Genomic DNA, 21,823 nt, shown 5'->3' with positions numbered 1-21,823 from the left:
TGGAGTGACTATTCTAATATCAGACAAAATAGACTTTAAGATAAAAATTGTTTCTAAATATGAAGAGTTACATTTTATAATGCTAAAAGGGTCAGTATTTTACAACCATTATAAGATACAACCATTATAAACCTATAGGTCCCTACAACAGAGACCGAAAATACCTGAAGCAAAAACTGACAGAATTGAAGGGAGAAATGGACAATTCAAGAATAACAGTTGGAGATTTCAGCACCCCGCTTTCAACAATGGATAGACTCGCCAGACCAAAGATCAACAAGGAAATAAAAAACGTGCACAACACTATAAACCAACAAGCCCTGATAGACATCTGTAGAACACTCTACCCAACAACAGCAGCTTATACACCTCTCAAGTACATGTGGTGTGTTCTCCAGGATAAAAACATACGTTAGGGCATAAAACAAGTCTCAATGAATTTACAGGGATTGAAATTATAAAAAAGTATGTTCTATGACCACAATGGAATGAAATTAGAAATCATTAACAGAAGGAAATTTGGAAAATTCACAAATATATGGAAATTAAACAATATATTCCTAAATAAACTATACACCAAAAAAAAAAAAAAAAAATCTCCAGGGAAATAAGAGCAAAAATTGGAATTGAGACAAATTGGTCTCTGAGAGCTTCAAAAAGTAGTGTTTGTTCAGAACACAGTTTGCAAAATATCATTTCTGGGGGGACACACTGCCCAGGAAACCCTGCTGGCAGGAGTCATGCCAAGCTGGGCTTTATCCCCCACGTCCCCAATTCAGACCTGAGTCTGACATGGAGGCGTCTGCTTCTCATTTTCATTTTGACATTTTCCAGCCAGGATCCCAATGTTGGGGTACATACATCCCAATAAAGTGCTAGCTGCTCAATCACTGTTGTCAGCCAGCTAATTGGAGATTGATTTTGTCCCTCACTGCTGATGTATCTCACCTCCCTGATGCTTCATTTGAAGATGGAAATGGTATTGTGGCTTCAGCTCCCAGAGGTTCTTGCCTAGTGTATAGGGTGGAATTGGGGGGCATGTACAGAGACTGGGTGAGGTATGGGGTACTGGGAGGAGAGGAGGCTGCACTAGGCATTCCTTGTTATTCTCTGCTACAATCCCTTTTCTGTGGTGTCTCTGAAATTCTGATGGCCAATGTCCCCTGGCTCCTTTGATGATCATGGGTGTGTGTGTGTGTGTGTGTGTGTGTGTGTGTATTTCACATGTGCTCTCTCAGCTCTAGAAATGGAAGAATTTCAAGATTTTTCTTTATTTAGATATAAAAAAATACAGTACGTCTCATGCACCAGTGTGGTCAATATATAGTCATTATCTCTAGAGCAGTTACTACAATGATAGGAAATAGAAGGTTACAGGAATCTGATTATGAAACTAAAAAAAAAAAAAAAAAGCCTGTTCAATTGTTAACCTAAAAAGCTACTTGCTTACTATGCAAAACTCTTATATTTTTGTGAGAGCTAGAAACATGTAAGTATTATTAGTAAAAAAAAAAAGTATATGAAGAACTAGTTACTGGTTAAAAATAAGTCAGTGTTATCTACAGTCCCCTGAAGTGTGAGGGGCCTTGCCCAGAGTGGGAATCTCAGTCATGACCAAGAATGAGTTGGAGGGTTTGCCTCCTTCCCTGCCCCTTCCCGTTGAGTGATGCCACTTCTCCAAGGCGTGTTTACAGTGGAATGTTCCGTGTGTGGCTGAAAGTGGGAGATGAAGAGAGGACGAGGGCTCGGGCAGGGCAGGGGCCTTGTCCTCTGCAGGGTGTGCCCGGGGGATGGGGTCCTGCTGGGGTTCCCTGAGATGTGGCAATACCGAGGTGCAAGGGCGGACAGTGTGGCTCCACTGCCGTCATGTTTGGGTTTGGACATTGGCCAGAGTTGCTAGTTGCTGTGGGTGCCTCTAAGTCAAGAGATGAGGAGAGAAAGAAAGAAAGGAAAGTGAGAGCATGAATGAATGACCAGGCAAGACAGAGATGGGGAGAGGTGTTCTGCTCTGGGAACATCGGTTCCCACTTCCCAGGCAAAACTAGAGGGGTGTTGATGAGGCTCAGATTGGGGTCACAGCTACTCCAGGCCCTCTACGGAGGGTATGGGTGTGGAGGTATTCCTCACTCTAGGATTTGTCACGCTTGGTCCCCACTGTCCCTTCAGGATGAATTCATAGTTGCTTCAAAGTTTGGCGAGCCATTTCCCTGACTTTGGTTGAATTTTCAATGTTCAGTACAGCACAGTTATCCGCATGGCAGACAAGTGAGGTCACCTCCGGACCTGAAGTTGGGAGCTGCCAAGGGCCACTTTCTCCCTCTTGACAGACCTGGGGAGGGCCCAGGCGTGGTGCAGGACTTGGGAGGGGGCGCTGAGGAAGTTAAAGCAGGGCAGGCATGATGGACAGTCCCAATCTTCCTCTGGACTGGGCTGCAGGGAGTGTCAGCCACAGGTCATGCTGTCCTGCACTTTGCCTCCAGGCAGACAGACACCAGGGCCTCACCAGCCTCACCAGGGGTTTCAGGGACCTCAGGGGAAGACCTCTCCTTGACAGGTGACCATAAGCTGCTTTGAGGAGCCAAGAAAGTCTTTGTGTTGGACCTGTGGTCCCTGGTGACGGGGTTATGTGGATGTCCAAGCCCAGACACAATGCTAGCTGGGATTTTCCAGCATTTGGGAGGTAGCCATCACCGACATATGTTCCCGGACATTTCAGGGACCTGGAGTTTGCTACCCAAGGTGGTCAGGTCTCTGGGACTCACGAGGAAGGGCTGCTGGGCTGGGGTGTCAGTGCTACAAGTTGAGGGCTCAGATCCTGGTGTCCAACTGGCGGAAGCTGCAGTGGTTTGGGTCCCCCCACCCAGAGGCTCGCAGCTCCCTAATACACTAGGTCCTCCTGGGGGTCGGAGCCATACAGCTCGGCCAGCATCTTGAACCTGGGCCCCCAGTCGTTGAGGAAGTCGTAATCGACGTCTGAGTCAGAGGAGTCGGTGCCCAGGGAGCTGAGGGACTCAGCGATGGACTCGGAGCCCTCGTAGCCGTAGATGTGCAGCGTGTCGTAGGGCGGGCCGCCGCCGTCGTGGTCAGCCTCGTCTTTCTTCACCTCGATCACAGCGGCCATGTCCCCAGGTCCCCCATGCACGGTGGGGGGCGTGCGCCGCGGCGGCTTCTGCACCTGCGCGTATACCAGTGGCCTTGCGTCCAGCCCGGGCCCTGGAGGCTTGGCCCCGCCGCGGCGCATCGAGTTGAGCACCGACACGTCGTAGCTGTTGGTGTCCATCTCGCCGCCGCCCTCTTCGTTGTAGGTGACCAGCTGCTCGTGGATTTCCGGCACACTCTTGCCGTGGGCCCGGGCCTGCTTCCGGAGCCGCCGTCTCAGGAAGATGAGGAGGGCGATCACTGCCAGGCAGAGCGAGTCAGACCAGGTGCAGCTGAATGGGGGGTCACCACCCTCTGGGGGACACTGCGCCCTTCCCTCCTCCCTGGGAATTCCGGGACCAGCCCAGCTTCCCTGTGACACCCAGGCCAACACAGCAGGTTTGGTTTGGTCCAGACGCCTGGTGGGCCCACCAACCACCACCTCCATAGTATCTGCCCGGCCCTGCTCCCATGGAATCCTGACTGGATGTCAGGGCCACTGGTAAGGATCCGGGGACAGGGACAGAGGGGACCTCCCTCAAGTTCATTCTCTTCTGCCAGTTTCAACCCCATCTGCCTGCATCCTCATTTCCTCCCTCCTCATACCACTGTGGTAAATCCTTCTCTGTCATGTCCAAAGGGAGAAAGACAGAGGTGGGGGCAGGAATGGCGAAAGGCACGGAGTCGGAATTTGGAGTGCAAAAATTCTGATCCATTGGTTCCTTGACAGTTACGATAATAATGCTTAATAGAGGGGATGGCAGACATGGGACTCATTGCAGTAGCGGTGAGCACCTACTGTATACATGCTGGCAAGAGATTGGCACATTTCCATGGTATCTCACTCAATTATCCCATTTTACAGGTAAGCAAATGAGCTCAGAGAGGCTGAGTGATGTGTCGAGACTACCGTGGTTGGCAGTGTGTGGATGTTGACCCTGATGAAAGCTCAGGAGTGTGGATGTATGAGGGTGACCAAACCCCCAGAGGAGGGGTGGACTGAGCTCCTAAAATTAGACTTAGATCATCCCTCAGGCTCTGTCCTCGTCTTGAATTAGTTAATAAACTTACATATGTAAGTCAAGTTGAGACGCTCTCTCTGAGCCTCATTTTCCTTGCCTGTAACATGGAAATAATGTCTTCTCTGCTCTGTTTATATTTGGTCAGGTGGTTATCAGGTTAGTGCAATTCTGTGTGTGGTGGCAATGCCATTACCATTATTATTATTAACTATTATTAAAACAGGAATCTGGGTCGGGACTGTCTGCCACAGAAGCCCCCCTGAAGGGAGGCACACTCAGGGGGCCTCTCGGGAGCTACTGGCACTCCCGAGAAAAGGCCTGCAGCAGAGAATGTGGGTGCTTCTCCCCAGTTCCTGTCACCTGAGGTGTCCTCTGGAGGATGGGCCCCTGTCCCATCTCATGGCAAGTGAAGTACAGGAGAACCTTTGCCTGTCACAGGAGTCCCCAACCATCAGCTGGTGGGAGTTGCTGGGAAAACACTGGCTATGAGTGCCTCCCAGTGCCAGTGGGAGGAAGCTCCCGTGTCTCACGGGGGTGCTTTGGGTGACAATGCACTCTTCATTGGCTGCCTCCATTCCTCATCTCACACCCCATCTACCTTCTGGGCTTCCTGGGAGTGTCTCCCAAGTAAACCACTTGTACCCCAATCCTTGTGCCCAGGTCTGCTTCCTGGGAACCCAAACTAAGGCAAGGCTTAAAATACTCTTAAAATTTCAGAGTCGCAAACAAGAGAGAAAGAGATTTCAAAGCTGGAGGGTTCCTATGAAAGGAAAGAAAGCCCGTGGATATAATCTAAACTAGAAGTTTTGAGATTTTCTATTTCTTTCCAAAAGAGGAACTGTGTCTTCTGTTTTCAAAGTAGGTTTATGTAAATAAATGCCTAGAACAGTAGCTGGCACACATGAAGTTGAATAAGTGAATATAAAAGTTGAATAAGTGAATGTCATATATAAAGTATTTTAAAGCAGAGCCCAAGGCCTGTCCTCCTCCCCGGTCCACCCCCGCCCTTCGGCACCCAGGGAGGTCGAGCTGGCCTTCTTGGCCCCCACTCTGAACCCCAGGGGCCCACGTTGGGGTACTGGCCCAGGGTTGGGTCCCTGGCCTCTTCCTGGTCTGGTATAGCCCACGCAGTGTCCCCTCCCTGCCCTCCTGGGTACCGACCTGTGATGGTGAGGATGCAGAGGAAGATGGCTACCAGCGCCTGGATGCTGACGCCCACCTGGTAGGCCACCTCCTCACAGAAGGTGAACTCGCCATACTCATTGCACTTGCATACTGTCACAGCCAGCGTGCTGGTGCCCGTGAGGCTCGGCCTCCCATTGTCCGAGATGAGCACAGGCAGGTGGTGGACCTTGGTTCGTTCCCGGTCAAACTGGCCATACTTGACTGTGATGTTGGCTGTGTTATCTGGAAACACCCAGGCTGCAGGGTCAGGCTCTGCTGCCCAGAGTGCCTGTCCCCTTATCCACACTGATGGGGATCCTGCCTCCTCCAGGGAGCCCTCTCTGACTGTGCCAGCCCATGTGCTGCCTGGGCTGCTTCTGTGCCCTTTGCATCCCCTGCCTCATGTTTCAGCCATTTCAGTGCAGGTCTGTTCCTCCAGAGAGGGGATATTTTGGGTAGCTCCTTTTGACTTAGTCTCTAAAAATGACTTGGCCAGAATGTAAAATTTTTGCTTTCTGTGTCTGTGGGCAACTGATATACCTGACCTTTCTTCCTCCTTAACACACCTAATCGGGGATTTCTGGGACAGGCTGGAATTGGGACTGTGCTTCAGCCCAAATATTGGATCTCCCTCCCAGCTCCCATCAGTGGTTTCATGTATAGGAGAATTCCCCAACGGAGCTTTTTCAACCTGCTGATTTTCAGACCCTCCTTCAGCAATCCCCACCTCCCCTCCCTCCCCCATTTCTGACTCAGTGGCTTTGCGCAGAGGCCAGATAATCTGCCTTTTGTAGGCTCCCTGGGAGGTGGTGAGGCTGATGGTCAGGGGAGTGTTCAGGGATTCCCTGCTGCAGGATTTAGAAGGGGAATTTGAGCAGCCGTGCAGGGTCTGCCTACCCAGGAAGCCAGCCGAAAGCAAAGGAGGCCGTCTTTTAGATTTCAAAGGATAGCCAGTGACCTCTCATTATTTAGTAGTCGTGTCTATTATAATGGAGAATCAACGATATGGCATTGACATTTTATGGGAGAAATGAGGGCTTTCTCACTAAACCTCACTTAATACTATAGCATGATAGTCACGTTATAAGTGAATCTGGGACCAACAGTTGTGCCTCCTGGTTGCACGTGGGTATCTTTTGGTTGGCCTTTAAAGCTTTCTACCCGATTGCAGACCTTCTCTGAGGTGGGATTGAGTTGGACCTTGTGAGTGTGGTGACAGGTATTTTTGCCACATTATTTACTGCTAAAGAGCTGAATGTTGAATGGTCTGTCATTGACTGTCAACACATCATGACCACCTTGCTCATCTCACAGGAGGCTGTGGCTGATCCCCTGGGTCTACCCCCACTCATAGGGACCCCACTCCCTGACTTTCCTCAGCAGTGGCAATGGCTGTTTCTATACAGGGTTCTTCATCAACCACAGGTTCGCCAGTCAGGGATGGGTAGGGATTCCATTCACCCAGTACTGGGTGAAGGATTTCTCTGTTTAGACTCAAGGGGGATTTTTTTCCTATTTTTCTAAGGAAGCTGCGGAAGCCATGGAAGCCTGTCTGCTGTTGGCTGGAATTCAATCAACTCAGCATCATTACTTTCCCAAGCTCTGATTGGCCACTGCTGACATCATAGGACTCTCTGGGTTGTGATTGGTGGGCCAAATCCTATTCCAGGGCACCTGATGGTAAGTAGTTATTATAACTGAATTATGACAGTTTTCTCTATCCTTGGCATCTTGGATTTCACATTTCCGGTTTTGACTCTTTGGGAGTGACCTCAAAGTTCAGCAATTTGTAATTGTGCCGAGCACAAAGATCTTGTATGGGAAGGAATTCCTTGGCTAGTTCATGAATGGAGCACCCCATATCTATTCTGTCTGTACCCCATATCTATTCTGTATGCCTCGCTGACTTAGATCTTAAGGCAATGGCAGGCCATGTGCACTTGGCAGTTTGGCCAGGGTGGCTCTGACCATTGCCGACCAATAAGGTATGTGGCAGAAGTTGTACAAAATATTCCATAACGTGAAAACCCCAGTGAGGGCCTGCCCACAATTTCTTGGCTGGTCCTTGACCCTGGCGCTTCAGGACTCAAATAACCCCATCCCTGAGCCCCCTAAGAGCCAGGTTGACTACTTTGATACATACCGTGATTATCTGTGAGGGTGAAGTTGCTGTGCTCGGTGCCCAGGGAGAATTTGAACCTCATGTTTCTTGGCGTTATATCCTTGTCTGTTGCCGAGATTTGTACAACCAGCTGGAGTGTGAAAGATGGGGGACAGTCAGTGGTGGTGTTGGAGTGGCCTGGGGTTCACTGATGGAGATTTTGGGTTTAGACCTGATCGTGGCTGCCTCTCCCATGCAACATTACCCTAAATGATCTCCATAAAGCCTCTCTTTATACCAGCCCCTTTCCCGCCAATCTGTTCTCCACATATTTTCTCTGAGCCTCAGTTTCTCCATCTATAAAGTGGGGATAATGTCGCCTTTCCTTAAGGTTGTTGTACAGGTTACATTAAGCTCGGTGAAATGCCAGCTGACTGTGGATGGGAGGGAGGTGGTGCCCCACAGCTTGTCCCAGGTGGGTGCCGCCTCACTCGCCCCCCCGGAGCCAGACTCACCTTGCCCTGGGCAGCATTCTCACACACTTTGGGACTGTAGGGCTGGGCGAACTCGGGGGCATTGTCGTTCTCATCCAGAACTTCGATGTGCACCTGCACAATGGATTCTTTGCCTGTGGGGATCCCTGCAGGGAGAAAGGACTTGTCACCACAGTGGGCTCAGCTCATGCGAGGCCCCGGAGCAGAAGGTGTGTGGATGGGCACTCCTGGAGGGATGCCCATTTTGCAGGAAGACGGGGCTATGGGCTTGGAAGAGAGGCCAGGGATGGTGCTCTGGATGAAAAGTGCGGAAGAGGAAGGGGTTCGAGCTTCACATACGAGGATGCTTACTAAAGTGTTACTTGGAAGAATAAAAAGGTAAATAACCTAAGTGAATTTTAAAAAGGTTTAGTCAAGTTAATTGGATTAAGTAATTTAAGTAGCTAAATTATTAAACTAATCTAATGATTCAAGTAAGTAATTGGATTGAAATACATATAATTTATTAAATTAAATCAATTAATTACAAAATAATTTAAAAGGCAAACAGCCTAAGTGAGATTCGGTTAATAAATTATGCCACTTTAAAAGAATGGACTATGTGGCCATTTATAATGCCCATATAAATTACATTTAAAAAAATGTAATTAAAAAAAATCATTTCAGTATCATGAAAAAGTGGTTCTGGAATAAGGTTACATAAAAATGCAGGATATGATTTTACACAAATATTATAAACTTACTTGTATAAAAATATGTATAGAACAAAGACTGGAGAAGCTATACTAAAGTGCTAACAGTAGTGGTCTCTGTATGGTGGGATTATGGGGGAATAATTTTCTTCTCCTTGTCTGTTTTTTTTATGTTTTAAAATGAACAACAAATTATTACTTTTAAAATTTAAAAACTGCAGAATGATATTAGATGGGGAAAAAAGGGGTAAATATTTCTTTGGAAAATATGCAGGAGCCCATTGAAGTTGGCCTGACTGCCACGTTGGGGGACCCAGCAGAAAGCAGGGGCCTTCCAGGGTGGTACTTAGTAGGGCCTTGGCCACGTCAATCCATCTCCAGGCTGCTGATCTCCTGGGTAAGGTGGGCATGTTAGTCCTTTTTATGAAGGGGAGTTATGATTTGCTCATATAGGCAAAGGATGCCAACACTTGCCTTTCCCTCTGGCACAAGTTACACTAATTTCTAGAGAACCTCACAATCTTGGAGTTAGAAGCTGCGGCAGATTTTGAATTCAACCCACTAACTGGAACATAAACAGCCCCCAAAACTGCCTTTTCTACATGTCCACAATAATAAGATTCAAGTGGCACTTGTTCAGTACACGTTCCTTGGCACTATTTCTGGTTCACTGGGCCAGAACCTCCAGAGAGGGGCCTGAGAAGCCATATGTTAAGAGGTTCCCTGGATGATTCTCATCACAGGGACATCTGGCAGCCTGTCGGTTAACAGAGCTTCTTAAACTGTAACATGCACGAGATTCTGATTCAATCTGGGGTTGGGGCCTGGCCTTCTAACAAGGTTTCAGGGGATGTGGATGCTGCTGGTCCATGCACATTTGGGGATGGAGGCTCTAGAGCATCCTGGGCAAGTGGTGCTGCAGAGGAACTTGTGATACCTGTAGAGATCTGCAATGACAGATTATGCCAATTTTGAAGAATAAGAGAAAGGAGAAAGACCAGGTTCCCTGGCAGATGGGGCCACTCACCGCTAGAATCCAGTTCTTTGGCCTCCACAGTCAGGTTATACCAGGGGTAGATTTCTCTGTCAAGTTCTTTCTCATTGGAAATATCCCCATTCTTGGTTACTCGGAAGAACTGGCCCTTGTCACTGGTCCTGCGGATGAAGTATCTGCCCAGGGGAGAGAGATTCATGGCTTTCCATTGTTCTTTGCTGAGTTCAAACTCTCAGCATGACAGACGAGGCCCTTCAGGATCTGTCCTTTGCATCTTCCTCCGTCCTCCTTTCACTGCTCATTGCACTGTACCGCCCAGAGCAGTTCAGAGCAGTGAGATAAACCCTTCGATTTGAGCAATGTTGCCATCACTGGACTGAGGGTAGTGCCTGGGACTCCATCAATAGCACTTTCAGGCAGGTGGCACGATAATCAACTATACCACAGCTGGGATTGTTTTTTTTTTTTTTTTTGATTAATGAAAAGATAGTTGGGCAAGAGCCAAGAAGAAATAAAAGAGGAGCTGGAAGAGATAAGAAATGAGTGAAAGAAAATTAAATTTTTAAAGTGAAAATTTGAAAAGTTCTTCCAGAAATCAAGAGCAAAGAGGTATGAAGAGATGAAGAAAGAGGAAAAATATCATTATTTTATATGTATTATATATATATATATATATATATATATAATACATATAAATAATATTTGGAATATATATTTTTATTACTACTGAAGAAAATTCCAGAACAAATATAAACAGAAGAAATAAAAGATATAATAAAAGAAAACTTTTCTGATTTGAAGAAAGCCCCAGGTCTACAGATTAAAATCGGTCATTGATATTAGACATAATTTTAAAAAGAGATCAATATTTAGGCATATCCTGATGACACTTTTGAATTTCAAAACAATATGAAGAAAGTGAAAAGAGTCTAGACAGAGAAAATGCATTTTTATAAAGAGAAATCAGATTCACCCCAGAAAGTCCCCACAAAATTAAATGCTAGAACACATCGATAGTATTTTTGGAGGGAAGTGTCTATAATCTTAGGATTATATGAACACATCTAAGTGTTATTAACTTAAGAAGGCAAAAGAACTAATATATTTGTAAATATTCAAGAAAGCAGGAAGTATATCACCCACAAAGATTGGTCCTGAAAAAATTATTTGAAAACTTCATCTAAGAAATATCTCAATATAAAATAAAAACTTGGTTTGGTAGGAATTAAAATGAAATTATTGATTTATTCATTATACATAGGAAAGCAGTGGTCTGTGTGTGTGTGTGTGTGTGTGAGAGAGAGAGAGAGAGAGGTAGAGAGAGAGATAGATTTTGAACTACAAAATACAGGTCTAGGAAAATATTTATAATTTTACAGATAGAAGTAAATCTCACTGATAAAAGTAAAAATGGATGTACTCAATCCAAATATCTAGGTGAAAAAAATAGATGGTGAGAAAACAAACAAAAAAATTGAGAAATGGGAAACGTAAAACAGGATAAAAGAAGTATAATCAAACATCGTTTATGATGAAAAATGTAAATAGGTTAAACACAAAGCATCTCAGTTTAGGTTGAAAAGCAAAGCCAACTACATTCTATTTCCGAGAGACAACTTAAAGCCAAATGACTTCAGAAAGTTAAAAAGTAAAGGTTGGAAAACTTATATCAGGTCAACACAAATAACATGAAAACAGGGCTGACAAACTTAACATTAGGTCATATGAAATTGAAAGCAAAATGTTTAAGCAGAATAAACTGGGTAATTTCATAAGGATAAAAGTCATAATGAAGGTAAAATAGTTATAAACTTCTGTTAATGGAATAGAATGATTAAAATATATAAAGCAAAAGCTTTGATATTCTAGGAAATAAATGAAAAAAAGTATCAGTGTATTCCATTACAGAAAAAGTTAAAGCAAAAATACAGAATATCCAACCACTTGTAAATGAAAATAAAAACAAGTTTCTTAAATAAACCTTTGGATCTATGAAGAAATAAAAATAATCATTATAGACTATTTAGAATAAAATGGCCCCAGAACTTATGAGATGTGGCCAAAATGGAGGGACATATTTTGTTCTTAATAAGAAGATCTGATAATATAGAAACATGAACTCTTCCAAAATTGATATGTAAACAGACCTGATAACATAGAAATATTAATTCTTCCAAAATTGATACGTAAACACAATAAAAAAACTGGATAAAAAAATTTCAAAGTTCATATGAAGAAATGAATGTTTCAGAGTGCATGAAAATTATGTATAAAGTAAGAATACAGTGAGGGAAGGACTTGCCTTATACACACTAAGTTTCGGTGTTAAGCTGCTACGATAAAACAGAATGGAGATAGAATAGAGGATTCAGAAATAGTTTCAGGAATATACAGGAACTTAGTGTACAACAAAGGTGGGAAAATGATGAGTGCTGGCACAATTGACTACCCTCAGGAATAAAATGAGATTGGATTAAATTCATACTTATTATCAAATGTTAATAGCTCTAGAAAGTATGACTTAGAACTATATCGTTTGTCCCAGAAGAACAAGTAGTGATGAAATGGGCGTGGTATGATCTAAAACATTTTAAAACCAACCCAAAGAAACAGCAAATCCACCATAAATGTACCTAGATATTTGTGTGGTCATGAAGAAAGGCGTGATAGGACCACATGAAACATGAATTGGATGAACATTGGTTATCTGGGAGTGGGCGTTACTTATGTTTCTTTATCGATCTTCATGTTGTTTCTCTGTGTGAAATAAACACTTCTTCCTTCTGTGGTTTTGGGAAGACTCATAAAACATGTTTAGTGTCATCTGGTTGGTTGCCCTCTTGACTGTCTGATCTCCCCAGATGGGACCTGGGGGAGCCTGGATCCAAAAAGAACAGGCCCTTCAAGGTTGAACAGCTCTGATGGCCAGGACCGTGCTAGGTGGGTGTCTGGGCAGGACGAGATCCCAGCTGGCCTTTTGGGTTAGTGGAAGAGCTTGGGCTATACTAGTCTGGCCTCTGCCACTTCCCACACACGTGTCCCCTTTGAGTCCTGGTCTCAGTCCAGCAGGCGGAAGAACCGCAATGCCAGGATTGTCACGACCACCAGCCTCACACTCTCCTTACCCAATGCTCCGCCGGGCGGCGTCGGGGTCCACGGCCCGCACTGAGCCGATCAGAGGTTTCTTTTGGTTCTCCCGCAGCTGGAAGTGGTAGAAGGGCTGCTGGAAAATGGGAGGCTCGTCCACGTCTGTAACGTTGATGATGACCCGGGCCTTGTTTTTGGCAGAGGCGCTGCTTGCGTAGCGGAGGTTGATGGTGGGGTCCATGGCCTCGATGGTGAAGGTATATTGCTTGATGCGTTCATAGTCTAGGGGCTGTGGGAGGGAAACGTATGGTGGGCATCTGCTCTGAGCCAAGCACATGGCACATGAGCTTCACGGCAACCTGCGAGGTAATACTCATTTTACGGATAAGGGGCCTGAGACCTGGAGAAGTGATATTTCCAAGGTCATCAAGGGAGTGGTTGGGCCTGGCTGTCCTCAGCTGTCCCCCATTGCACTCAGCTGCCTCATGGCAGCACCCCGAAGCCTGTTTCTATGCCTGGCCCTGTTCCAAGTATTGGGGACAGACAGGGATCAGCCCCAGTTCTGCTCTCAAGGGGATCAAAGCCTAGTGGTTCCAGCCACAGCTCCTTAAGGACAAGCCTTTTCTTTATGCCTTTGCTAAAAATGTTCCTCCTGCCCTGCCTGCTTAGTACACTCCTACTCACCCCTCAAGAAACCAATTCAGAGGTAATCAGATGTTCTCTCAGAACCCATCCCTGTCCCCCTGACACAAGCCATTGTCCCTGCACAGGTCGCTGTAGCACTTACACCTGGCTACGTGTTTTGTCTTTGCGTGTCTTCCCTGCTCGCTGACCGCTTCAGTAATGTGGAGGCGATCTGCCCAGAGATGGACTCAGGGGAGCTCTGCTGGCGGTCTGGCTTGGACAGAGGGGTTCTGGAATATTCCATTCGAGGTGGGTCATCCCTGGCCCAGGACCTCCAGTCCTCTGAATGGCCGTTCTGGAGGCGTTCTGTGCCCCTGGCAGGACCTTCCCTCCTCTTCCAGATTCAGCTGGTCTGGCTGCTGTCAGCAACAGCGACTGCCAGGGGCCACCCACGTCCTCATGGCACTCACTGTTTCCTTATGTGCGGATACGGCTTTCTGCTGCAAGCAACTGTAACTCTACCAGGGCTCTAGTGTCCAGTGTCCAGGGCAGGCCAGAAAGTGCCAGGGAGTGACTGTCCCCAGGAGCAGCCCTCAGTCCATGCCACAGCGCCCTCGCCCTCGGCTGCTGCACCTCTGAGGCAGCTGTCCCCCAGCTGTCCCCAGCGGAACTGGGGCTCCATTACCCACAGTGATAACCTGCTCACGAAGGAGCCCCACAATAACTTCCTCCTTTTCATGCGTCGCTGCTCCTAGGGCATCCTGGGATCACCTCCCAAATAAACCATTTACACCCAAATGCTTGCCTCCAGGCCTGCTTCGGGGGTAACCCGGCCTAAGGCACCAACTCTTCTCTCCTGGCTCCCCTGTCCCAGCTCCCGGGCCACAGCCTTCATAAGCACGTCACCAGCTCTGAGCTGACCCAGATGTACGCCTCTGATGGCCTGTGACCCGGGAGCAGCCCCTGGGGGATGCTGAGAGCCCCCAACCCCACATCTGAGCTCATTGCCCCCGACCCACAAACCTTCATGGGCTTGATGATGCCCTCATTGTGCGTGGAGTCTGTCTCGATGCTGAAGGTGTCCCTGTACTCGCCCTGCACGATGCTGTACTTGGTCATCCGGTTCTGGGGCTCGTCTGGGTCCTCAACAAACAGAGAGCCCAGGGGGCTGCCCACACGGATGTCTTCGGGCACCGCAAATGTGTACTTGGCTGATGCAAATAGAGTTTCCCAACGGGCATTAGGTTAAGGAGATAAACAAGGCCATTGCCCCTCATATTATCCTAATAGGTTCTGATTCAGGAAATGGACATGATAAAATAATAACAGTAATGATGCCCCTGGAATTTTGGGACCCAAGGCAAAGAGGTTCTGCTCTATCTGTCCTATCCCTCTATCCATCCAACAAGTAGTTATTGAGCACCTACTGTATACCAGGCACTTGGCTAAGGGACCTACCAACTGACAGGAGAGACAAGTCCTGCCTTTAGGGAGCTTGTGCCATGCATAGTAAGGCCACCTCAGGAAAACTGGCCTATCCTTGGGGGCAGCTGAAACTCTGAATTATGCCTCAGTGTTGGACAGTGCAAGTGATAAGCCATCTGACTTCTTCCCCAGCCCCTCTCAGAGCATGCGAAAAGCTCTTGTCAGACTTTGGTTGGGGAGAATCAGTCTGTGGGTGGGGTCAGGGCCCCATGACAGGCGGCAGTGGCACAGCCTTGGGAACAGGACCTCTCCCTGAACCAAAATGACTTCCCTGGGCCGTAGGCCCACCCTGAGGTCGGGGGAGAGACAGAGGGACTCTGGGTTCCTCCCTGAGATCCCCCCAGGACACTGAGTCTGGAGCATCTCAAGCCCCGCCCTCCCTGGGGCCCTAGGGGACGTGCTCACTCTGGGTGAAGATGGGGAAGTTGTCGTTGATGTCCTGCAGAGTGATCAGCACAGTGGCTGTGCCGGAGTCTCCCCGGAGGCCCTGGGCATCTCGTGCTTCCACCACGACCTCATACCTGGCCTTCGTCTCTCGGTCCAAGTCTTTGGTTGTCGTGGAAATGAGTCCTGTAAAAGTGTCCCAGCAGGAGCCACGTTACCTGGGGAACTTGTAGAAAATACCAATGCCTGAGCCGTCCCCAGAGAGCACCCGACTTAAAACCTCCCCAGGTGGTTCCATGTGCCGCCAGGGCTGAGAACCCCTGGCCAACCACCCCCTCCCTCCATGCCCTGTACTACGAGGCCAAAGCTGCCCAGACTATTTGGTCCAATATTGGCCTTAGCCACCTGGAGCATTGTGCTGAGAAAGAGCGCGAGGCCACCTCTAGGCTCAGCGTGGAAAGAGTGCTATGATAGATTAGTGATGGCTGCCTGGGCGCCTTATAGGATGTGGTGACATCTGGGCTGTGTACTTGCCATCCCTCTGAAGAACAGTGCGCCCCAGGTCTGGCCAATGGGACTTCTGTTTTGTTCCCAAGACTCAGTTTTTAAAGTCACACTTAATAGACAATTACTATGGACCATGAGCTCTCCATACACTAATTTAAACTTCACCACTACCATGCAACATGAATATAAGCGTTGCCCTTTTCAGATTAGGGAACTAAGGCTTGCAGAGGTTAGTGGACTTGTCTTAGAGAGGGTAAGTAGGAGAGCTATATTTTGGAAACCAGGTCTGTCTGACTCCATACCCAACATTTATTTCTGCCACTTGGGTCCTGCTTTTGTTCCCTGGACTGGAGTCCGAGTCTTGGGCACCAGTCTGCTTCCTTCTGCCCTCACCAGCCACCTTGTCTTAATGTGTGATACTGACCACGTCCATAGGACAGTGTGGTTCAGTGGTTGGTGATACCTGTCACACTGGACTTCCTCAGCACCTGTACATGGGATATCCACCCCAGTCCCTCTAAGCCAGTGCCTGCCCACGAGGGTTAGTCCCACAGACCAGACTGATCGATGGCAAAATACTCGTTTCCTTTCAGGACTTCGTATGTGACAGAGGTGTGGTCTGCTATTGTAGGGTCATCTGCGTCCACGGCTGTCAGATGGGTGACCGAGGTCCCTGCGGAGAGAGTGTCCAGGGATTGCTGCCTTGTGCCTGCTGGCCCCTCATCCCATCCCCAGGTGAGGGATGATGGGGCACAGGCTGTTCCCTGAACCCATCTCCCCCACGTCCTGAGGGAGGAAAGCCTCGTGTGGGGGCAAAGTCCTGGCAGGGGTGGAGGCCCAGCCTGGTCAACCTTGAAGGGGGCAGAGAGAGCAGGTGATTTTCATTTCCAGGGAAATGACAGAGGGGCAGGGGGTTCGGATATGAGGAGAAACCCAGGAGAGTGAGGGGCTGCTTCTTGCCTTTCCTGGAAGGCTGAAAACAAAGGAATAGGAAGGTGTCCCCAAAGGAGTAGCTGTCACAGTGCTTTTCCCCGTGCACTTAGGATCCCCATACTGAGCAGGAAGATCTGGTCCCAGGGTCTTGGCCAGGGATCCTGGACTAAGGAGTGGGGAAGGGAGTCCTTTTCTGGCTCCTCCTGGAGGTTGTGGGTAGAATTGAGGAAGGAATAGTAACCTCTGGAAACCTGGGGTCCATGCTGGTGACACCCGTTGGGGCGAGGGTTCTAGTCCTCCCCCCTCTACTCCTGCATGAGTCCCACAGATGACTCTTCTTGCCTTTGTGGTACAGTTGGCATTTCTTCACGTGCAAAGGCTATGTTTGTGGTGTGCCAGTCCTGAGAGTCAGAGCGTTGGGTAGGGTTTGTTCCAAAGAGTAATCAGATGTGTGTGTCTCTGATGGTTAAGGCTCTGTTCATGATCAGGCTCAGGGCTCAGTCTAATGACTAGGGTTAGTGCTCAGTCTATCATCAGGATCAGGGACCAGTCCATGACTAGGGTCCGGGCTCAGTTTGGGGCCAAGCCACACCTTAGTCTGTGGACCAGCGTTTCTTTCAAGCCATATAAAATGGCAAATAGACATTATAGTCACTGCTCTGAGCTCCCTGAATCCTGGCCCAGGCAGTGAAGTTGCTAATGGAGAGATGCCTTCAGGCTGGGGATGAGGGAGGGAAGGAGGGCGAGGGACAGACCGGGCACATACCCACAGCCGACATCTCAGGCACAGATGCGTTGAACACCCGGTGTGTGAACACAGGCCAGTTGTCATTCACATCGTGAACTTTGATGGTAAAGCTGGAAGGAGATTCCAGGTTCCTGTTGGTATTCTTGTCCACCACGAGGGCAACAAGGTGGTACTCGGAGATCTTCTCCCTGTCCAGCCTCTCTAAGGCAAACACGTCCCCTGTGTCTTCTTTGACCCGGAAGACCTTTTCGGCATACTCTCCTTTGAGCAGGTACTTGGCGTTCTTCCTGTTTACACTCGATTTGATCTAGGAAAGAAGACGTGCTGTGAGCTGGGAATGAGCAATGGTGTGTGCACATGTGAGTGTGCAAGTACATGTGTGTAGGTATGTCTGTGTGTGTACACGTGTACATATACGTACACACGCATGGTTGTGCACGTGTGTGTATTTGTGTGTGGTGCTGGCCAGGGATCCTAAATGTGACAGTGTATTTTTTTTAAACATTAGCATACGATGTTATATTAGTTTCAGGTGCATAACATAGTGATTTGACATTTATATTCCTTACGGTGTGATCCTCATGGTAAGTCTAGTAACTGTCTGTGACCATATAAACTTATTGTAAGATCGACTGTTTTCCCCACGTTGTACATCTCATGACTTCATTTATTTATAATTAGAAGTTTGTATCTCTTATTCCCCTTCACCCTTTTCACCCACCCCCCCATTACCCTCCCCTCTGGCAGCCATCAGTTCTCTGTATCTATGAGTTTGTTTCTCTTCTATTTGTGTGTTTTTTTAGATTCCACATGTTAAGTGAAATCACATAGTATTTGTCACTTAGCATAATAGTCTCTAGATCTGTCCATGTTGTCGCAAATGGCATGATTTCATTCTTTTTTATCGCTGAATAATATTCCATTGTGTGTACATGTATATATATGTGTGTGTGTATATATATGTGTATATATATACACATATATATGTATATTACACACATATATATTATACTACTATGTGTATTACATATATGTAAATATATATACATATATATACGTGTGTGTGTATACACACACACACACACACACACACACACACATACCATATCTTCTTTGTCCATCTGTTTATTGATGGATATTTAGGTTGCTTCTATATCTCGGCTATTATAAATAATGCTGCAATGAACATAGAGGTGCATATGCATATGTCTTTTTGAATTAGTGTTTTGGATTTCTTCGGACACTCAGAAGTGGGATTGCTGGGTCACAGAGTAGTTCTATTGTTAATTTCCTGAGGGACCTCCATACGGTTTTCCATCGTGGCTGCACCAATTTACATTCCCACCAACAGTGCACGAGGGTTCCCTTTTCTCCACATTCTCCCTGACACTTGTTATTTCTTGTCTTTTTGATAATAGCCATTCTGACAGGTGTGAGGTGATATCTCACTGTGGTTTTAATTTGCATTTCCCTGACGATTACTGATGTTGTGCACCTTCTCATATGTCTATTGGATGAGAAAGAGTGGGTCTCAAGACAGAAGAGGGAGGGTCAAGAAAGGTGTGGTCAAATCCCACTAGGTCTGGGGATGTCCCTAGGGTTTAGCAGTGTGCAGTCCTTGTAGCCCTTTATGGGAGCAGCATCAAGTGGACGGTGGGGTGAGAAGCAGGTGACAGAGCGTAGGTAGAGAAGAGTCTGCAGGGCGAGGAAGTGGAGACAGGGAGTGAGGACCCTCACCTTGGGTGCATGGGGAAGGAGAGAGAGGGCAGCAGCTGGAGGTGGTGGAGCATCCTGGAGCAGGGCTGGGGTATTCAGGGGGCAGGTGGGGTCCTGAGCGGGTCCTAAGGCCTGGTGGCTGGGTCATATGATGAACAGTGAGGTTGTGTAACCTGTGGCCTGGGGGGACTGTGCTCAAGGAGGAGGCAGAGTCTGAGGCCCTGTGTGAGTTGCTCAGGGTTAGGATAAGATGGTAGTTCCAAACTTGGTTCTTGGTGGGTGTGTTAGGACCCATGTGGTCGGGGGTAGTAAGGGGGAGTGAGGCAGCTTTGATGGATTTGATTGGAATTCTGAGTATGATTTTATGTGAATATAAGTTTCTGTTTTCCTTCCCTCCAATTTTTCTTAGATACTATATATTTTTTAGATTAGTTTTAGATATATAGAAAAATGTAGAAGACAATACAGAGAGTTCTCATACATTCTGATCCCAGTTTCCCTTATTATTAACATCTTATATTAATCTGGTACCTTTGTTATAATTAATGGACCAATACTGATACATTATTATTAACTGCAGTCTATGGTTTATGCAGATTTTTAAAGTTTTTACTTAATATCCTTTTTCTGTTCTTGGATCCCATCCGGGATACCACATTATATCTCAGTCATCATGTTTCTTTAAGCTCCTCTCGGCTGTGACAGTTTCTCGGCCTTTCAGTGTTTTTGATGACCTTGACAATTTTGAGATGTGCTGGTGAAGTATTTTGTAGGATGACCTTCTATTGGAATTTGTCCGGTAGTTTTCTTATAATTAGACTGAGTGTATGCATTTTGGGGAGCCCTCTTTTTAAAAATTATCACTATATTTGGATACAACGTCTTCATGCCATAGCCACGCTGACCCGTATTTGTGGATTCGGAAGGCTGCTCAGGGCTCACTCCTATTGTCCCCAACCAGCTCTGTAAACAAAGGCTCCTGGCTATGGCTTTGATAAACAGGGACTTCCTTCCTTCAGATGACGTCTTTGGAGCCAGGAGGTGATCCTTGGAGCCCTGTCCTTGCCTCCCCTAGGCACCCTTGTTTCTAGGCGGGGTGGAGACAGCATGTGGCTCCTCTGTCCCCTGACCCCATGCCAGGTGCCGAGGGAACACTGTTGGCAGATGACGGCAGGCCTGACGCTCTTCCTGCTGCTTAGACCCTAGGATGAGTCCTTCAAAGGTTGCTGTGTCAGGCTATGCGTGTTACAGGGGGCCCCCAAGTTCTGCTGATTCTCCCTGACTCAACTGGCAGAGGTTCCTTGGGGCTGGTCATTTTCTTCAGTGGCTGATTCATGGCACAATTATCCCATTGGGAAGGATGTAGGCAGGTTGACAGCATTTTCCTCTATGACATAGTTCATATTTCTGTTGGGAGTCAGGAACCCTCTGCTTTCCTGGGGCTAGGTTCTCCTAGGGCTGTGTCCTGGCCTCACTGTGGGATCCGGGGCAAGTGTCTTTTCCCCTGTGTGGCCATACTGAAGGATTTAAACTTTCCTCTCAAGATTTAAACTTTTTGAGAGCTAGAGGAGTCTGTGGGCACAGTCAGCTGGCAGTGGGCAGAGCTGTGAGTGGAGATCCCCGAGCTTCTGTGGCATTTCTGGTACAAGGCCAGACAGGTACCCGCCCATCAGAGGGTCCTCTCCAGTTTGTTTCTCTATGACCATAGGGCTCCTCCATCACTGCTGTTTGTGGGGTTCTTTGCTGTGTGCTATCCTTCTAGACTAGGACTGGCAAGCTGTTTCTATAAAGGGCCAGATAGCAAACATTTTCAACTTTGTGGGTCATATGGTCTTTGTCACAGCTACTGAAATCTGCCATTGTAGCATGAAACCAACCATGACAGTTTGTAAGTGCATGGGAGTGCTCTGTTCCAATAAAACTTTATTTACAAAAACCAGGTGGTGGGCTGGTTCTGCCAGCGCTTGTTTAAGACCAAAAGCTCCACAAAGGTGGGGGGGACCATGTCCGTCTCTGCCCACTGTGGTCCCCCCAGAACCTAGCCTGGTGATTGGCATCAGACTTCCTGTCACCAGCACATTCATCTATTCTTTCTTTAGCCAATCATGTTTACAGTACAAGAAACTTGACATGATGAGATTTTATGCCCTTGAAAGAAAAGTTTTTCCTCACTGAAAGCTCTCAAAATGCCTAGTCCATCTGCCTGTCACTGTGTGTGAAGTTCTACCACTAGAACGATTCTTTTGAATCAGAATGGCTGGTTTTGACACCAGTAACAATTTGACACAGTAGGACAGTTCAGTCACCACTCAGATTAGCTCTAATCTCTCGGAAGGTGACTGAGGATGAACAAGGTTTAGAGGGGAAGGAAGTGGGGCTTGGCGTCATGGGAGGGCAGGCATCCTGTTGTGGGTACCCTAGAAACCTGGGGAGTTATGTGGGTGACGGAAAGCTAGGGAGGGATTGTCTGAGAGAAAGGGTTTTTTGAGGAATTTCAAAGGCATAGACCTGGGTTGGCAAACTATGGCCTGGCCAATTAGCTTTATCACCAGCATGATTTTGTAGAAGGCTGCTTAGGTTTTCTGGACCTCTCAGATGGAAAAATTTAATGGCAGCCTTGGCTGGTTTTGCCCTAAGCCCTGAACCCCAAGGTCAGGCTGGCCTCCTCAGCCTGTGCCCAACGTGGCCCTTCTACCAGTGATATTTGGTCCATGGACCAAGATCTGGGAGAAAA

At 47.3% G+C, this 21,823-nt stretch overlaps 1 protein-coding gene across 3 annotated transcripts in view; it reads right to left on the bottom strand.

The window, feature by feature from the left end:
* Window positions 1–656: 656 nt before the first annotated feature.
* Window positions 657–21,823, bottom strand: part of CDH5 (cadherin 5) — a 34,229-nt gene continuing 13,062 nt past the window's right edge. For all 3 annotated transcript variants that reach the window (XM_033129088.1, XM_033129087.1, XM_033129089.1), the window contains exons 3-12: window positions 17,392–17,680; window positions 16,249–16,365; window positions 15,207–15,371; window positions 14,340–14,527; window positions 12,731–12,981; window positions 9,639–9,781; window positions 7,941–8,065; window positions 7,468–7,576; window positions 5,322–5,567; window positions 657–3,399 (exon numbers count right to left, since the gene is read on the bottom strand). In XM_033129088.1, coding sequence (XP_032984979.1) covers window positions 2,879–3,399; window positions 5,322–5,567; window positions 7,468–7,576; window positions 7,941–8,065; window positions 9,639–9,781; window positions 12,731–12,981; window positions 14,340–14,527; window positions 15,207–15,371; window positions 16,249–16,365; window positions 17,392–17,680 — 2,154 coding nt within the window. In that variant the 3' untranslated portion in view covers window positions 657–2,878. The remainder of the gene's footprint in view (window positions 3,400–5,321; window positions 5,568–7,467; window positions 7,577–7,940; window positions 8,066–9,638; window positions 9,782–12,730; window positions 12,982–14,339; window positions 14,528–15,206; window positions 15,372–16,248; window positions 16,366–17,391; window positions 17,681–21,823) is intronic.

This window comes from Rhinolophus ferrumequinum, chromosome 15 (assembly GCF_004115265.2).
Source record: "Rhinolophus ferrumequinum isolate MPI-CBG mRhiFer1 chromosome 15, mRhiFer1_v1.p, whole genome shotgun sequence".
Lineage (NCBI taxonomy): Eukaryota > Metazoa > Chordata > Mammalia > Chiroptera > Rhinolophidae > Rhinolophus > Rhinolophus ferrumequinum.
Note: the sequence above shows the minus strand (reverse complement) of the source record. Positions and strands in the feature narration are given on the sequence as shown.